General features: G+C 34.9%; 3 protein-coding genes across 4 annotated transcripts; 2 read left to right on the forward strand and 1 right to left on the reverse strand.

The window, feature by feature from the left end:
- The first annotated feature begins 2,176 nt into the window (after positions 1 to 2,176).
- LOC120017184 (norbelladine synthase-like) lies at positions 2,177 to 3,054 on the forward strand. Its single transcript, XM_038870314.1, has 2 exons — positions 2,177 to 2,517; positions 2,606 to 3,054. The coding sequence occupies exons 1-2, from the start codon at positions 2,337 to 2,339 to the stop codon at positions 2,893 to 2,895; spliced, it is 471 nt and encodes a 156-aa protein (XP_038726242.1). The 5' UTR covers positions 2,177 to 2,336; the 3' UTR covers positions 2,896 to 3,054.
- Positions 3,055 to 6,808: 3,754 nt separating this feature from the next.
- LOC120017186 (norbelladine synthase-like) lies at positions 6,809 to 7,823 on the forward strand. The gene is made up of 2 exons (XM_038870317.1): positions 6,809 to 7,132; positions 7,221 to 7,823. Exons 1-2 carry the CDS (start codon positions 6,952 to 6,954, stop codon positions 7,508 to 7,510), a joined length of 471 nt encoding a protein of 156 aa, XP_038726245.1. The 5' UTR covers positions 6,809 to 6,951; the 3' UTR covers positions 7,511 to 7,823.
- A 399-nt stretch (positions 7,824 to 8,222) lies between these two features.
- LOC120017185 (THO complex subunit 7A-like) lies at positions 8,223 to 12,878 on the reverse strand. Of its 2 annotated transcripts, none has more exons than XM_038870316.1 (3): positions 12,746 to 12,878; positions 12,034 to 12,630; positions 8,223 to 8,625 (listed from the first exon to the last, which is right to left on the reverse strand). In XM_038870316.1, exons 2-3 carry the CDS (start codon positions 12,625 to 12,627, stop codon positions 8,494 to 8,496), a joined length of 726 nt encoding a protein of 241 aa, XP_038726244.1. In that variant the 5' UTR covers positions 12,628 to 12,630; positions 12,746 to 12,878; the 3' UTR covers positions 8,223 to 8,493. The 2 variants fall into 2 exon arrangements, with proteins under 2 accessions (XP_038726244.1, XP_038726243.1); XM_038870315.1 differs by having other exon boundaries at positions 12,735 to 12,858.
- Positions 12,879 to 13,942: the final 1,064 nt, after the last annotated feature.

The following is a 13,942-nucleotide window of genomic DNA, read 5'->3' on the forward strand; positions in this document are numbered from 1 at the left end:
AACCTAATTGGTTAGGAGGAAGTCTTCCCCTTTTAAATGTTATGGGTTCGATTCATACCAAATGCGTACATAAAATTATCGTGTGTTTATCTCACACGCTTGGTTTATGGATTGAAACTAATCGGAGCTATTATTATTTTTAAATTATCTCTTTTGTTTAACCACGCACTGCATCAGTTAATAACAGAACTTAGCACGTTCTTCAATCATGCCACCAAAGAGACAAGTCTCAAGATAGCAAACGACTTTGGAGGAGGTGCGCGCAAGGGCTTTTGCAACTGGTAAAGGACTTAGTAACCTTGTGTGGGGCACTTATTCTTTCTTTCTTTTTTTTTTCTTTCACCTTTCTTTGGTACAATTGTTTGGTTATATTGCAAAATCTATCCACATCTTTATGCAAAATTTTGATTTCTCCTTTTGGTTTCATACAAGTCACAGGTGGAAAAGTTGTTTGTCTCCCTAATTGAACTCATAATGAATAGGAAACTCATTCATTATGAGTTCATGCAATGGAATGGTCCAGTAAAAGACATTTTGAAAGAGCTCTGAAAACTCCTTTTATTTGTCAATCATTGGATCATTCAACAGTAGGAGTATTAAAAGTCACGGAACCATTGAGTGTGTTTGGTAGAGCGATTTGATTGATTTTCGATGCTAGAAGAAAAATTGGGGGAAAAAATTATGTAACATACTATGAGATGTTTGACAAATTAAAAGTCAATTCAATTAAAGTATTATAATATTAGATTTTATGATTTTTATATTAAAATTTGTTATTCAATTTAATCTAATAAATATAATTTGAATTAAAATTAATTTAACTATATATCAAATTAATATGATTATTTTAAATATTAATAAAATGATAATAATAATAATAATTATTATTATTTTTGAAGTAAAATTAATAAAGAAATTATAAGTAAAAAATTGTCAAGTAAAACAATATAAAATTGTATATTATAATGTTTACATTAATGAAAAATATTGTTTGATAAAAGTGAGACCCACGTTTTATATAAAATAATTATTAAATCTAAAAAAATTTACAATGACCCCACATTTAAAAAAAAAACAAAAAAACAAAAACGCTCTCACTGTGAAAAGAGCCTCCCATCCGCTTGCATTTAGTCAGCGGATTCACTAGTTGGTGCAGCTTGAACCGCATCAAACACACCCTAGCTTATCTCTTTTTAAAATCAAGTGGCAGGGACAAGAAATGACCAAAAAAAAAAAAGAAGGTTATTGAAATCTTATAATTTTGGGAAGTGGTATTCCCAAATTTGGTTATCCCATCCCCTAATAATTGATTTTAATTTTTTTTTATTATTTTATATATGTAAGCAAGTAAAAGATAATTTACATGTTTCACGTGCTTGTCAGTTTGATTTGATTTGTCTCTCTCTATTATTTGCCTTTGTCTTCTATCTCTATATCTGATTCATCAGAGAATCCCATCAACGGTAATGATGGCAATTAGACTAAAGTATCACGAGATATACTATAGTATATCATGATGACATTTGGCTGCTACCTTTTAAAAGTCCACTTCTTCACTCAACTTCCCTTGTGGTCCGTTTGATTGCATTTCCGTGTTCGATTGAGCTACTTTTTAAGGTTGCCTCTGTCTTCTATCTACGTTTGATTGCATTTCCCCATGACATTAGTTGCAGCATATGGGTCAATGTCGTATGTGGGTCACTTGATTGCTTCTAAGTATAATTTGGTTTTACACGTTCTTAGTTATGAACAGTGCTCGACATTTTTGCCTCTGCGTTTTATATCTCCACCTCAACATGAACGTATTACTATCATAATAGGATGGTAATCACTTCGTTCAATTGACATTGACAGATGGTTACCCGATACCTCTTATTATGATTAAATGGTTTAAATACATGTATGATCATGCAAATGAATGAGTCACTCCATACAGAGAACAACTTGCAGCATACATTAGATATATCCGCTAATCTACATTGATGTAATGTAATAAGTTTGCTTTAATTAATTGATGGGGGTGGGAAAACCAAAAAAGGAGTGGGAAAACTAATTTCTTGAATAAGAATTAAATGTCAAATCGAATGTAATTCAAAATATTTAAATATTAAATCATATATAAAATAATAAAAAAAAAATTAAAATCAATCATTAGCAGGTGGGATAACCAAATTAGGGGATGAGAATACTTTTTCTCTATAATTTTATATATACACCACATGGAATCTCTGCAGGCCAGACTTCCAAAGATTTCATAAACTACGAACTTTGTCCTTTCCTAGCATTTTGTGCATAACTACAGAGGCAGTATCAGCAGAACCCAGATAGGGATCAAAATGGACGGCCAACTCTCACACGAACTGGAGTTGAACGTGCCGGCAAGCGAAGCGTGGGAGTTTTACAGCACGCTTAAGCTGGCAAAACTTGTCGAAGAACAGTTTGATTTCATTGAGAAAGCTGAAGTTCTTGAAGGCGATGGCGGTGTTGGAACAATTATCGGGCTTACTTTTGCTCCAGGTTCTCACTCTTTACTCCAACTAGTTTCTGATTCTAGCATTTTCAGCAAAATCTTAAGCTCTGGATGTAAACTTGTTTGCTGGATTAGGCATTCCAGGGCCGGTTGGTTACAAAGAGAAGTTCACCAAGCTCGACAACGAGAATCGTGTGAAAGAGGCAGAGGTGGTTGAAGGTGGTTATCTGGATTTGGGATTCACTCTGTATAGGGTCCGGTTTGAGGTCATAGAGAAAGGGGAAGACTCTTCCATCATCAGAAACACAATTGAGTATACTGTCAAGGAAGAGGCTGCTGCTAATGCTTCGTTTGTCAGTATCGAGCCACTCGCAGACATTGCTGAACTTGTCAAAAACCACCTCGCCAAGAACAAAACAAGTTGAAAAAAACTGTGTTATATTTGTAATATGAAAATTGTACTAATAAGGTTGTGTTTAGCTGCCTAAGGGAACGGGAACGGGAGCGGGAACGGGAAAGGGGAGAAGGGTGATTCTGTAAGCATTACCTTATATCTAAACACACAGTTCATCAAGACTTATTGCAAGTGATGTTTTACCATTTGTTGCGAAGAAAGAGTGCACATAATCCCGATTCTCAGCTGCTAGGCAGTACAATTGTTCAGAAGAGAGATTCAACCAAAAATAAATAAAAAGAGAAAATTCTCATCACAATCATAACAAAGAAAAATCTCTACAAGAATACCAGGATTTGACTCCACATTTACAAGCTTGGATGGACTCATCTCCGAGATCAAGTATGATTTTTCTCAAATTTGAGCAGATTTTCATCATTTTCCTGCTTGATCAAGATTCAAGACGTTGTGCTTCCCAAATAAAGTCGAAAGAAGATGTTTAAATCATAGCTAATCCAACTCGAACTTGTTCGGAAAAGTCAGAGCCTCAGAGGCGAAGTCAGGCAAACCCTCTATCAAAATTTCAATTGAAACAAGCAAGACCACAACCTTTATAATGGCTTCAAGACAGTTCATCTAATTGCCATGATAAAATACAGCTTCTTACAACTTCTCATTAATGTTTTTGTCAAAATTTGTTGTCTAAACACCAAGTAAAGTGATAATGTAATACAAAGAACAAACTACAAAGTTTATATCAAAGCAGTAAGCAATGATTATGTATATTGCAACTACAAGAGTGGCATGCAACATACATATTACATACCACTAATCAACAACCATCACCTCTGAGCCACCACTAGCATCCTCCATCCCACCCTTCAGCTCTTCAGCTGCCACTCCCATTTCCTCAATCAAATTCTTCTGATCTTCCTCTATAGTATTTTTGCAACTCATCCACCTGCAGCCAAGTTGCATAAAACTAAGATGAGAAAAGTTTGAGAGCACTGATCTGAAAAGTAGTAAGTAATCTTACAAGGCAGTCTAACAGTAGAATCTGCAAATTCAAATTTCAGTGCCTTGCCAAATCAAACAGGAAAATAACAACTATCGTTTAAAATAGTGAGATGTAATTTTGAGGACATCAGTAACTGTTAGAAAATTGCCGGAACCATCCATATCAAGAATACTAAGAAAATTATAATCATCAAATACTTTTTAAAGATAACAATCCTATGCTGGACACCAGTCATTGACCATGACGACGAAAGAAAAAATGAGTAGAGTGTTCACCCAATACAGTCGTAAACCAATGAAAATTCAACAGCTTCAAAAGAGCAACAAAAGTGCCTCAAAAATGCTAATGATTTCGAATTATTAACTCAGACGTGTTCAAATTATTACATGCAGATGCACGATGGGAAGTTCTTTGACGTAGGCAGCCCTATCTGTAGAAAAATTGCTTCTGGAGGCCTAGTAATGGTTTATCAGTAAAATAACAAAGAAAATACCAGCAGAGAACCATGTAAAAAATGACGAAGAAAAGAGGAGCTTTTGAAAACCATGAAAACTACCCAAAGCCCTGTTTCTAGACCTTCATGATTTTGGCTTGAATTTTCAATGCAATACAGCAATAGATACAGTAATTCCAAAAAAATAATTGTAAAACTTAACTTTGATGTCTATGTGAGATACATAACTATGATATAATAAAGAAGTGTGTGCGTGCTCTATGCAATGACTTTTTAAAGTTGGAGAAGTTTCTTAATATGATATCAGTAAAGAAGGCTCTAGGTGTAGTAAAGAATGCTCCTCTGGGAGTGAGATACGATGAAGCATAGAAAACTCCATCTTCTCAATGACAGTATCAGACTCCTTGTCTATGCTGGAGATCAAGATCTAGTATGTAATTGGCATGGTAAGCCTGCATTGATAGAATAATTACATCAAAAAAATATCAAACGCTTCAGCTTGAATTGTAAATAGTTCTTCCACATGATTTTAAGGTTGTCAGTAAATGATAGTTTTTGAGTTTCTATGTTTGGTATTTTCCTGCTCGAGCAGGAAACTCATTATGGGTTCATGCAATGGAATGGTCCGGCAAAAGAAATTTTGAAAGACCTCTGAAAACTCCTTTTATTGACAAATGACAATGTGCATGTTTGGTAAAGCGACCACGTTAGTTAGCGGAATAGCTGTACAAACGACAATGATTCTTAAATAATATTTTTCATTTTTTTATATTATGGAACCCACGTAATTATTAAAGTTTTTTTTGTCTTTTCTTAAAGGTTGTCTGATGGGTCCCATTATTTATACATAAATAATATTTTTTAAAATCATGGGGCCCCTTTATAATACTTTCTTTACTAATATAATGCATTAAAAAATTTCTTTATTAATTTCTTTATACATTTATTGCATATATCAATTTCTTTATTAATTTTACTTAAAAGAATTTATATTATTATTTTATTAACATTTCCTTATCAATTTTAATTAAAAATATATTTATATTACTTTTTTACTTAACAATTTTTAATCTCATATTACATAAAAAAATAATATTTTTAATTTTAAAATATTTATTAGATTAAACTTAATAACAAAATGATTAAAAAATGATTAAATTTATTATTAAATTCATTATAATACTTTCACTCAATAACTTTTCCGTTAACGTATATTTTTAATTCACCAAACAACTCACAACATATTTAATAGTTTTAAGCTCAGTTTTTTTTTTTACAATATTTCCGCTAGCATTGAAAATCACACTTTCCACTATATCAAATGGACCCAATGATTCAACAGTACTAGAATTAAAAGTCCAAGAACCCTCATCTCTTCTAGCAGTCAGTGCCAAGTCAGGCGGCAGTGACGAGAAATGACAAAAAGAAAAACTTGGGTCATTGAAATCTTATAAATCATCAATCAATCTATATATATATATATATAATGGAGGATCCAAAAGGCTTCTCCTTAGTGCCACGTGGATGCCTCTAAAAAAACCTACACAAAAAACAAAAGAAAAAATTAAATATATTAAATAACTTTAAGACTCAGAAGCACATACAATTAATAATATACAAATAATTTTAAAATGATATTTAATAATACAACAAATAGTCATATCAATTATCACATATTAATTGCATATAAAAACAAAAAGATAAAAGCTTAAATGAAACATATTCACAATATAAATTTAAAATAACACATAAAAACATATAATATCACAATAAAGTTCTAAGACATACTACAAAAACTTCATGGGAAAAATGAACAATTTCAACAAAATTCCTAACAATGTCCCTACAAATCATGGAATTAGTTGTCAAACAACAACCAATGATGATGGAAAAGATCCAGTTTAGGATGCATTCTTAGAAGATTTCATAGAGGATGATCCCAATGATCCCGTATAAGATAATCCCTTAGTGGATGATCATACAAATGAAGAATTTAATCAAATGTGAGATACATAGTACAACAAATTATATATTATATATGCTTATTGACATAGTATGAAAAATTGTGGCTTGCTGACATAAAAAACAATAATAAATGAGATGTAAAAATTAGGAGATAAAGAAGATGCGCTATATTTTCTATAGAATTTATAATTTATGAGATGTTTTTAGTTATTTTACAACTTTGTTAAAAAAACCAACGCAAAAAATAATTGTTAAACTCTGAGCATATTTTTTCTTTATGCATCAAATTTTTCGCTCATTCTTAGAAAATTATTTATTAACATATTGAGAAAAATGTATTGTAGTTATTTGTTCATCTCATAATTATTTTCATTTTCTATAATTCAAGCTTTGTTATTCATTATGGTAATAAAATATCGAAAAATTATCAAAAATATTTATTTTTTAAATTAATTATGTGTCGCGCGAAGCGCGAGCATGCAACTAGTTTATATATACACCACACGTTTGTTTGTATGCCTCAGCTAGATATATAAGATAGAATCTCTGCAGGCCAAACTTGCAAAGATGCCATGACCTAACTTTGTCCTATCCTAGAATTTTGTGCATAACTACAGAGGCAGCATCAGCAGAAGCCAGAGAGGATCAAAATGGATGGCCAACTCTCACACGAACTGGAGTTGAACGTGCCGGCAAGTGAAGCGTGGGAGGTTTATAGCACGCTTAAGCTGGCAAAACTTGTTGAAGAACAGCTTGATGCCATTGAGAAAGCTGAAGTTCTTGAAGGCGATGGCGGTGTTGGAACAATTATCAGGCTTACTTTTGCTCCAGGTACTCACTATTTACTCCAATTAGTTCCTGATTCGAGCATTTTCAGCAAAATCTTAAGCTCTAGATGTGAACTTGTTTGCTGGGTTAGGCATTCAAGGGCCGGTTGGTTACAAAGAGAAGTTCACCAAGGTCGACAACGAGAATCGCGTGAAAGAAACAGAAGTGGTTGAAGGTGGGTTTCTGGAGTTGGGATTCACTCTGTACAGGGTCCGGTTTGAGGTCATAGAGAAAGGAAAAGACTCTTCCATCATCAGAAGCACAATCGAGTATACTGTCAAGGAAGAGGCAGCTGCTAATGCTTCGTTTGTCAGTATCGAGCCACTCGCAGACATTGCTGAACTTGTCAAAAGCCACCTCGCCAAGAACAAAACAAGTTAAAAAAGCAGTGTTATGTATGTAATCTGACAATTGTACTAAATAAGGTTGTGTTTAGCCACCAAAGGGAACGAGAACCGGAAAGGGGAGAAGGCCGGAAATAGGAGAAGGATGATCCTGTAAGCATTACCTTATATATATCTAAACACATTGTTTATCAAGACTCATTGCAAGTGATGTTTTACCATTTGTTGTGAAGAAAAAGTGCACATAATCCCGATTCTCAGCTGCTATACTTTCGGCAGTACAATTGTGCAGAAGAGATCACAAAAAAGAAAAATCTCTACAAGACCACCAGGATTTGACTCCACATTTACAAGCTTGGACTTATCTCTGAGATCAAGTATGATTTTTCTCAAATTTGAGCAGATTTTCATCATTTTCCTGCTATATCAAGACGTTGAGCTTCCCAAATAAAGTCGAAAGAACATGTTTGAATCATAGCTCCTCGAACTTGTTCGGAAAAGTGAGAGCCTCAGAGGAGAAGTCAGGCAAACCCTCTATCAAAATTTCAATTGAAACAAACAAGACCACAACCTCTATAATAGCTTCAAGACAGTTCATCTAATGAAAAAATATAGCTTCTTACAACTTCCCATTAATGTTTTTGTCAAAATTTCTATAAACACCTAGTCAAGTGATAATGTAATACAAAGAACAAATTACAAAGTTTATATCACAGCAGTAAGCAATGATAATGTGCTGGACCTGCTAGTAATCTAAATGCGACACTTTAAAATTCTCACAATTTCTATGATTAGCAGTTTCTTTACTTAATAACCTCATCCTTTCTTACTTCGACAATTAGCATCACATTTGCAAAACAATCCTTCAGACCTACGAGCATTGCATTTACAGCAATAGTGAAATTTCTACTGACATTGAAAGTCTGAAAGAAAGCCCTTACAGAATAAGTAGAAAAGGAATAGATAGCTTGAAAATACCACGTATTGTAACTACAAGACTGGCATGCAACATACATACCACTACTCAACAACCATCGCCTCTGAGCCACCACTAGCATCCTCCATCCCACTCTTCAGATCTTCAGCTGCCACTCTCATTTCCTCAATCAAATTCTTTTGATCTTCCTCTATAGTATTTTGCAACTCATCCACCTGCAGCCAAGTTGCATAAAGTAGGATAAGAAAAATTTGAGAGCACTGATCTGAAAAGTAGTAAGTCATCTTATAAGGCAGTCTAACTGTAGAATCTGGCAATCTGCAAATACAAATTTCAGTGCCTTGCCAAATCAAACAGGAAAATAACAACCATGACTATCATTTTACAATAGTGAGCTGTAATTTGAGGACGTCGGTAACTGTAAGAGAATTAACGGAACCATCGACATCAAGAATACTAGGAAAATTATAATAATCAAATACTTATATAGATAACAACGTTGGACACCTGTCATTGACCAGAAGACGGCTATTCCTTGCTCATTATTAGACAATCACTTATTCACAAATCGTGTGGGCCAATAGTTTTCATTTCCCATCTCATGGAAAACCCTTTTCGCTTCGCGTAGCCCTAGTAATAACCAAAGTGTAAAAGTGCCCCAAAAATGCTATGATTTCGAATCACTAACTCAGATGTGTTCAAATATAGTACTACAGTCAGATGCATGATGGGAAGTTCTTTGATGTAAGCCCTATCTGTAGAGAATTGCTTCTGGAGGCCTATTAATGGTTTATCTGTAAAATAACAAAGAAAATACCAGCAGAAAACTACGTAAAAAAATGATGAAGAAAAGAGGAGCTTTTGGGTTCCTATTAAGGGCCGGCATATGGCTTGTAAGCCATTTGTGAACTTAAAAACGGGGGCCTTGTGAGATAGAACTAGTGTGAATTACTTTGAAACTGGGCTGTTCAAGGGTAATATATACCACGAAAAGTACCACTGCCCTGTTTCTGGACTTCCATGATTTTGGCTTGAATTTTCAATGCAATACAGCAATAGATCACAGTAATTCTAAAATAATTTTTGTCAGGATTTCCTACAGACTTAATTAGCACAATCAAAACAAAAGAAAGAGAAAAAAATTTGGAAAAAACAAAGTCTCTGCACTTTTTCTTATGAACACTGAACTATACTGATATGATGGATGGATACCAAGAAGGTAATACCTTAATTACAAGTACTTGCAAAGCAGATCTATTATGTGCAAAATGTTTTAACTGATGATACTGTTATCACCAAACTAATTGCAAAGGGCACAATCACTTTGACAACGATCAACGATCATTAGAAACTAAATTATTCATTTACTTTGAAAGAAGGGAACCCCCAATGTTTTGCACAGGTGAACCTTGGTCTTTCGAAGTAGCCAAACCACAAGCATCAGTAAAATCACAGGTTTATTCTTGCTGCTGACTCAAACCATCTCCTAGCTGGAAGCTTTTAAACTAAGCCAACTCATTCGCAACCCACCTTGGCACCGGTACTTAAGATGATTACGAGCTACAGATGTGTGCTTAGTGCTTACAAAAGTTGAGCCACAATCAATGTGGATAAGGTTTTTATCAGCCTATGAACAACTTAACAGCTTATTTGAAGAAATGAAAAGCAGAATATGAAGACCTCAGATGTTGGTGGATGTAACCACCCTAACATAGGCCAATGAAACTATGTAGTCTTTTAAGTTGTTAATGGAAGGAGTACTTAATATCACTAGAGAGAGAGATAGATTACAAATCGTGGAAATCAAAACTGTTCTGAAGTAGATATCGGAAAGATCCTAGTACAAGTAGCCCTTTCAATTCATACTTAATTAACACTAATCTGAGTACAATATTACCTAGAAATAAGTGTAATACTGTAATATCAACACTAGAAAAAACTAGTTACCTACAAAATCACATCAAGACCAAGACATGACCATAATTAAAACAATACCACAAGGACAATGCAAGTAGAAGGATTTTAGATGCTTGTTTAGTAGTGTGTTGTGTTGATGGAGACGCGCCCCCTTTTTCATTTTCTTTTTAAAATGCAAAAGACACTTTGTTAAAGGCCACCAAGTAGGTGAACTGTGAACCCACATGAACCAGATACCAAGAACAAAAGGAAACAAACGCCTAGAAACAAAGTGCAGCAACTAATTTACAGCAAGGCTAATTGTTCCTGGGAAGGCATTACAATGCCTAGAAAGCTAGAGTTTTGTAGTTGACAGCCAATGGTGAATGAAAACATTTTTTTGGGTAAGTAAGCGGAATAAGGGATTTGAACTTGGGTACCACCAAATCGAGTATATGCCTTAACCACCTCGGCTGACGGGTTATTGGCTAAAAATGTCTAAGTCAGTCTCCACTCAAAATAAAATCCTTCTATTCCTCTCTGGCCTCCAACAAGTGATCATCGGAATGTTTTGCAGGATCTCCCTTTTTGCATTGTCTTTGCATGGTAGTCACCAAGTAATTAACTTCGAAGCTGTACTACCACAGATCACCCCATCACGTCAACGATGATACAGATTGTAGTCTGTGTTTATCTTGTGCAGGTGCAGAGAAAGAAGGTATATTGATAGATTCTTCTTCTTTAATGCATCTGTTGGTGAGACTTAGTCCTCTCTTTTGCAAATATTCTCTAGTGAGGATTTTGCTCCAAAGAGCTTTCTCCAAAAAATAAAAACCTATGGTGGTATCTTGACCTTCCAAATCTGAAGTTCTAAGTGCTAACCATAATATTGACAAGGTCTATCACCAAAATTACAAACCCACATTAACTTAAGAATCATAAAATACTCATAATGAAATCCTAAGAGTATTACTTTGTCGCCAGCTTCAAAAACTTAACCTCAAGTATTAACGTGTCAAAGTTGTATCAATATTTTCTTTTCCCCATTTGCTAGCAATCAGACCATCAATTGTAACAATTTTCCAAGGGTAAGCCTGTAGCTTAATCTTGATCAGGAATTACAATGGATTGCCTATAAACCTCTATCTTCATCTCAAGTCCTTTAAGTGTCACAAAAAATGAGAGCCATACTGACAGCTATTCACAATTTTAGCATTGCAAAGATTATAATGGCTAGTTTCTTTTGATTGATTAGATGGCTAACTTTCCTCCTCTCTGACCTCCTCCTATTCCCTTAGAGCTGCAATCATTTAAAGCATAACCAACATGCTAGACAATTAGATTAGTGTGACCCCCCCAACATCTATGCAGAATCTCAATGCAAACCTTCATGAAGAAATAAAATCACTGCAACATCACTTAAGAATTGTGTTAATTGATGAGAACCTTCATTTATTATGTATTACTTTAACCATTGTCTCTTTGCATAAAAAAAAGATTCTTCAATGTTCAGATTTCATCCTCACGGACCTCACATACTGAAATTGGAATATGGTACCTAATGAAATATTACCGGCTATCACAAAAGGGAAGAACATTTTCATCAGTTCCTAATACAGTCTATTGACTAAATTGAACAGCATATGAAACAAGCGTGAAACCATAGTGACTATGCTTACTGATGATCACTCTCAAGCAAGTCTGTAATAAAATCATAATGAACATACCACATGAAGCAAGAGAGCGAATTGTTTCTTTCGAAGCTCGAGCAACCTGGAGGTAGCAGTATTCTCAGCCTCTAATGCCGCAATCTCTTTCTCGAGCTCTGTTATAGACTTGTGTGTCTCCGACCTCGGTGGCTGCATCGCAATCAATCTCCTGATAGCCTCGCACTCCTCCTTGTGCTGCCTCTCAATCTTACTCTCCTCCAGCTGCTTCTTTAGGTCTTGAATGTCAACCTGCGCCTGCAAAATCTGCTTATCAATCTCGTCCTTGAGCTCGTCGAAGTTCTCCTTCTCTCTAACATTAGCATCAATGACGACTCTACTCTTGAGGAGCGGGATCTCGAAAGTGTACAGCTCCTGCAAGAACGCCTTGGCCAGTTTTGCGCAGTCGGAGTAGTTGTCCTCTTCCTTGTTCGTCTCAACTGCGAAGGACGTGAACTTCTTTTGAATCTTCTTCAATGGCGGTTCGCCTCTGGTGGTGGTGGTGCGTGTGAGAAGCCTCTGTTTTATAATTATGTCATCCTCGAGGGGTCCAAAGGCGTAGTTTGCCGCCGTCGTTTCAACCCTACCGGAGACTCTTCTTCCCCTTATCGACATCTCCTGCGACAAAATATCATCAAAATCAATTTGAAACCTAATAAACAAATTGAAATTCAACTTCGAAGGGTCCGTTTTAACAGTATGTGAACGCAAAGAGTGGATACCGTCGACTAACCGATGGACGCAGAGGATATGAAGAGCAAATGGGCCGTCGACTCCGATTTAGGCGAGGAGGGGGGACAGGGAAAATTAGAGGGTGGCCATAGAAGGTTTTAATTTGGCCACCGAGTTTTCAATTGTTTTGAATTGATCACCCAAAGTTTAATTTATTCTAATTTAAGCATCCGAGCAGAATTTTGTTATTTCCATCAATCAGTCTGTTCAGGTAACGTGGTTAACAGTTAATGTATGAGTTTGGCAGTGTGTTGCAACTGTGTTCAGTTGCAACACACCTCACAGCACCACAGTTTTTTGTGACATACCAAACGGTTTTTGCGTTCTAACTCACCTCACAGCACCACAGCTTTCTACCTCACCACACCTCACCACACTCCCAAACACTTACAATATTTGTTGACTTGTCCTATATAATCAAATTAGGTCAATTATTGTATTTTAGATTAATGTACAAGGTAAACCTTGAGTAATTTTATATTAATATTATTAGTCATCTAATATAAGTGTAATTTTGATACGTCAAACGCACCTCACAGCACAGCACCGCACCACAGTTTTAAAAGTTATGCGCCAAACAGCTTTTTGCTTTTCAACTCACCTCACAGCACCACAGTTTTATCATCTGACATACTCGGTTCTCAAGTGAACTTTATGTTGAGATGGGAAAAAACAAGTTAAAAATAATTTTCGGCCCTCAAGTTTTATTTTCGTTCTTAAACTATTTTTATTTCTAATTTCATCCATCAATTATGACAAAGTACACCATTCATCCTCAAGAAATTCCGACATCGAAAATTTTTTATATGACATCCCACTCCACTGACATAATTTGTATATAGTGTATTACACGTAGAGTGTACATCAAACAAACTCAGAACTTCTCGTCCCTCAATTTACAAATGGTTTCATTTTTATTCTTAAACTAATTTTTTTCTCAATTTCATCCTTTAAAAGTGATTTTTTGATATTAACTTAACCTACTAGATAGAATATTATCAATAATCGATCAATTTTTCAGTTGACTATTTTTAAAAAATATAATTTTTTTGAAAATAATCGATAGATCAATCAATTATATCAACAATTTTGATACAGCTCTAGTTAAAAGTTGGAACTGTTATTCAGAAAAATATAATTTTTTTATCAACAATTTTAATACAGCCCTAGTTAGAAGTTGGAACTGTTATTTAAAAAA

Source organism: Tripterygium wilfordii, chromosome 15 (assembly GCF_013401445.1).
Source record: "Tripterygium wilfordii isolate XIE 37 chromosome 15, ASM1340144v1, whole genome shotgun sequence".
Taxonomy (NCBI): Eukaryota; Viridiplantae; Streptophyta; class Magnoliopsida; order Celastrales; family Celastraceae; genus Tripterygium; species Tripterygium wilfordii.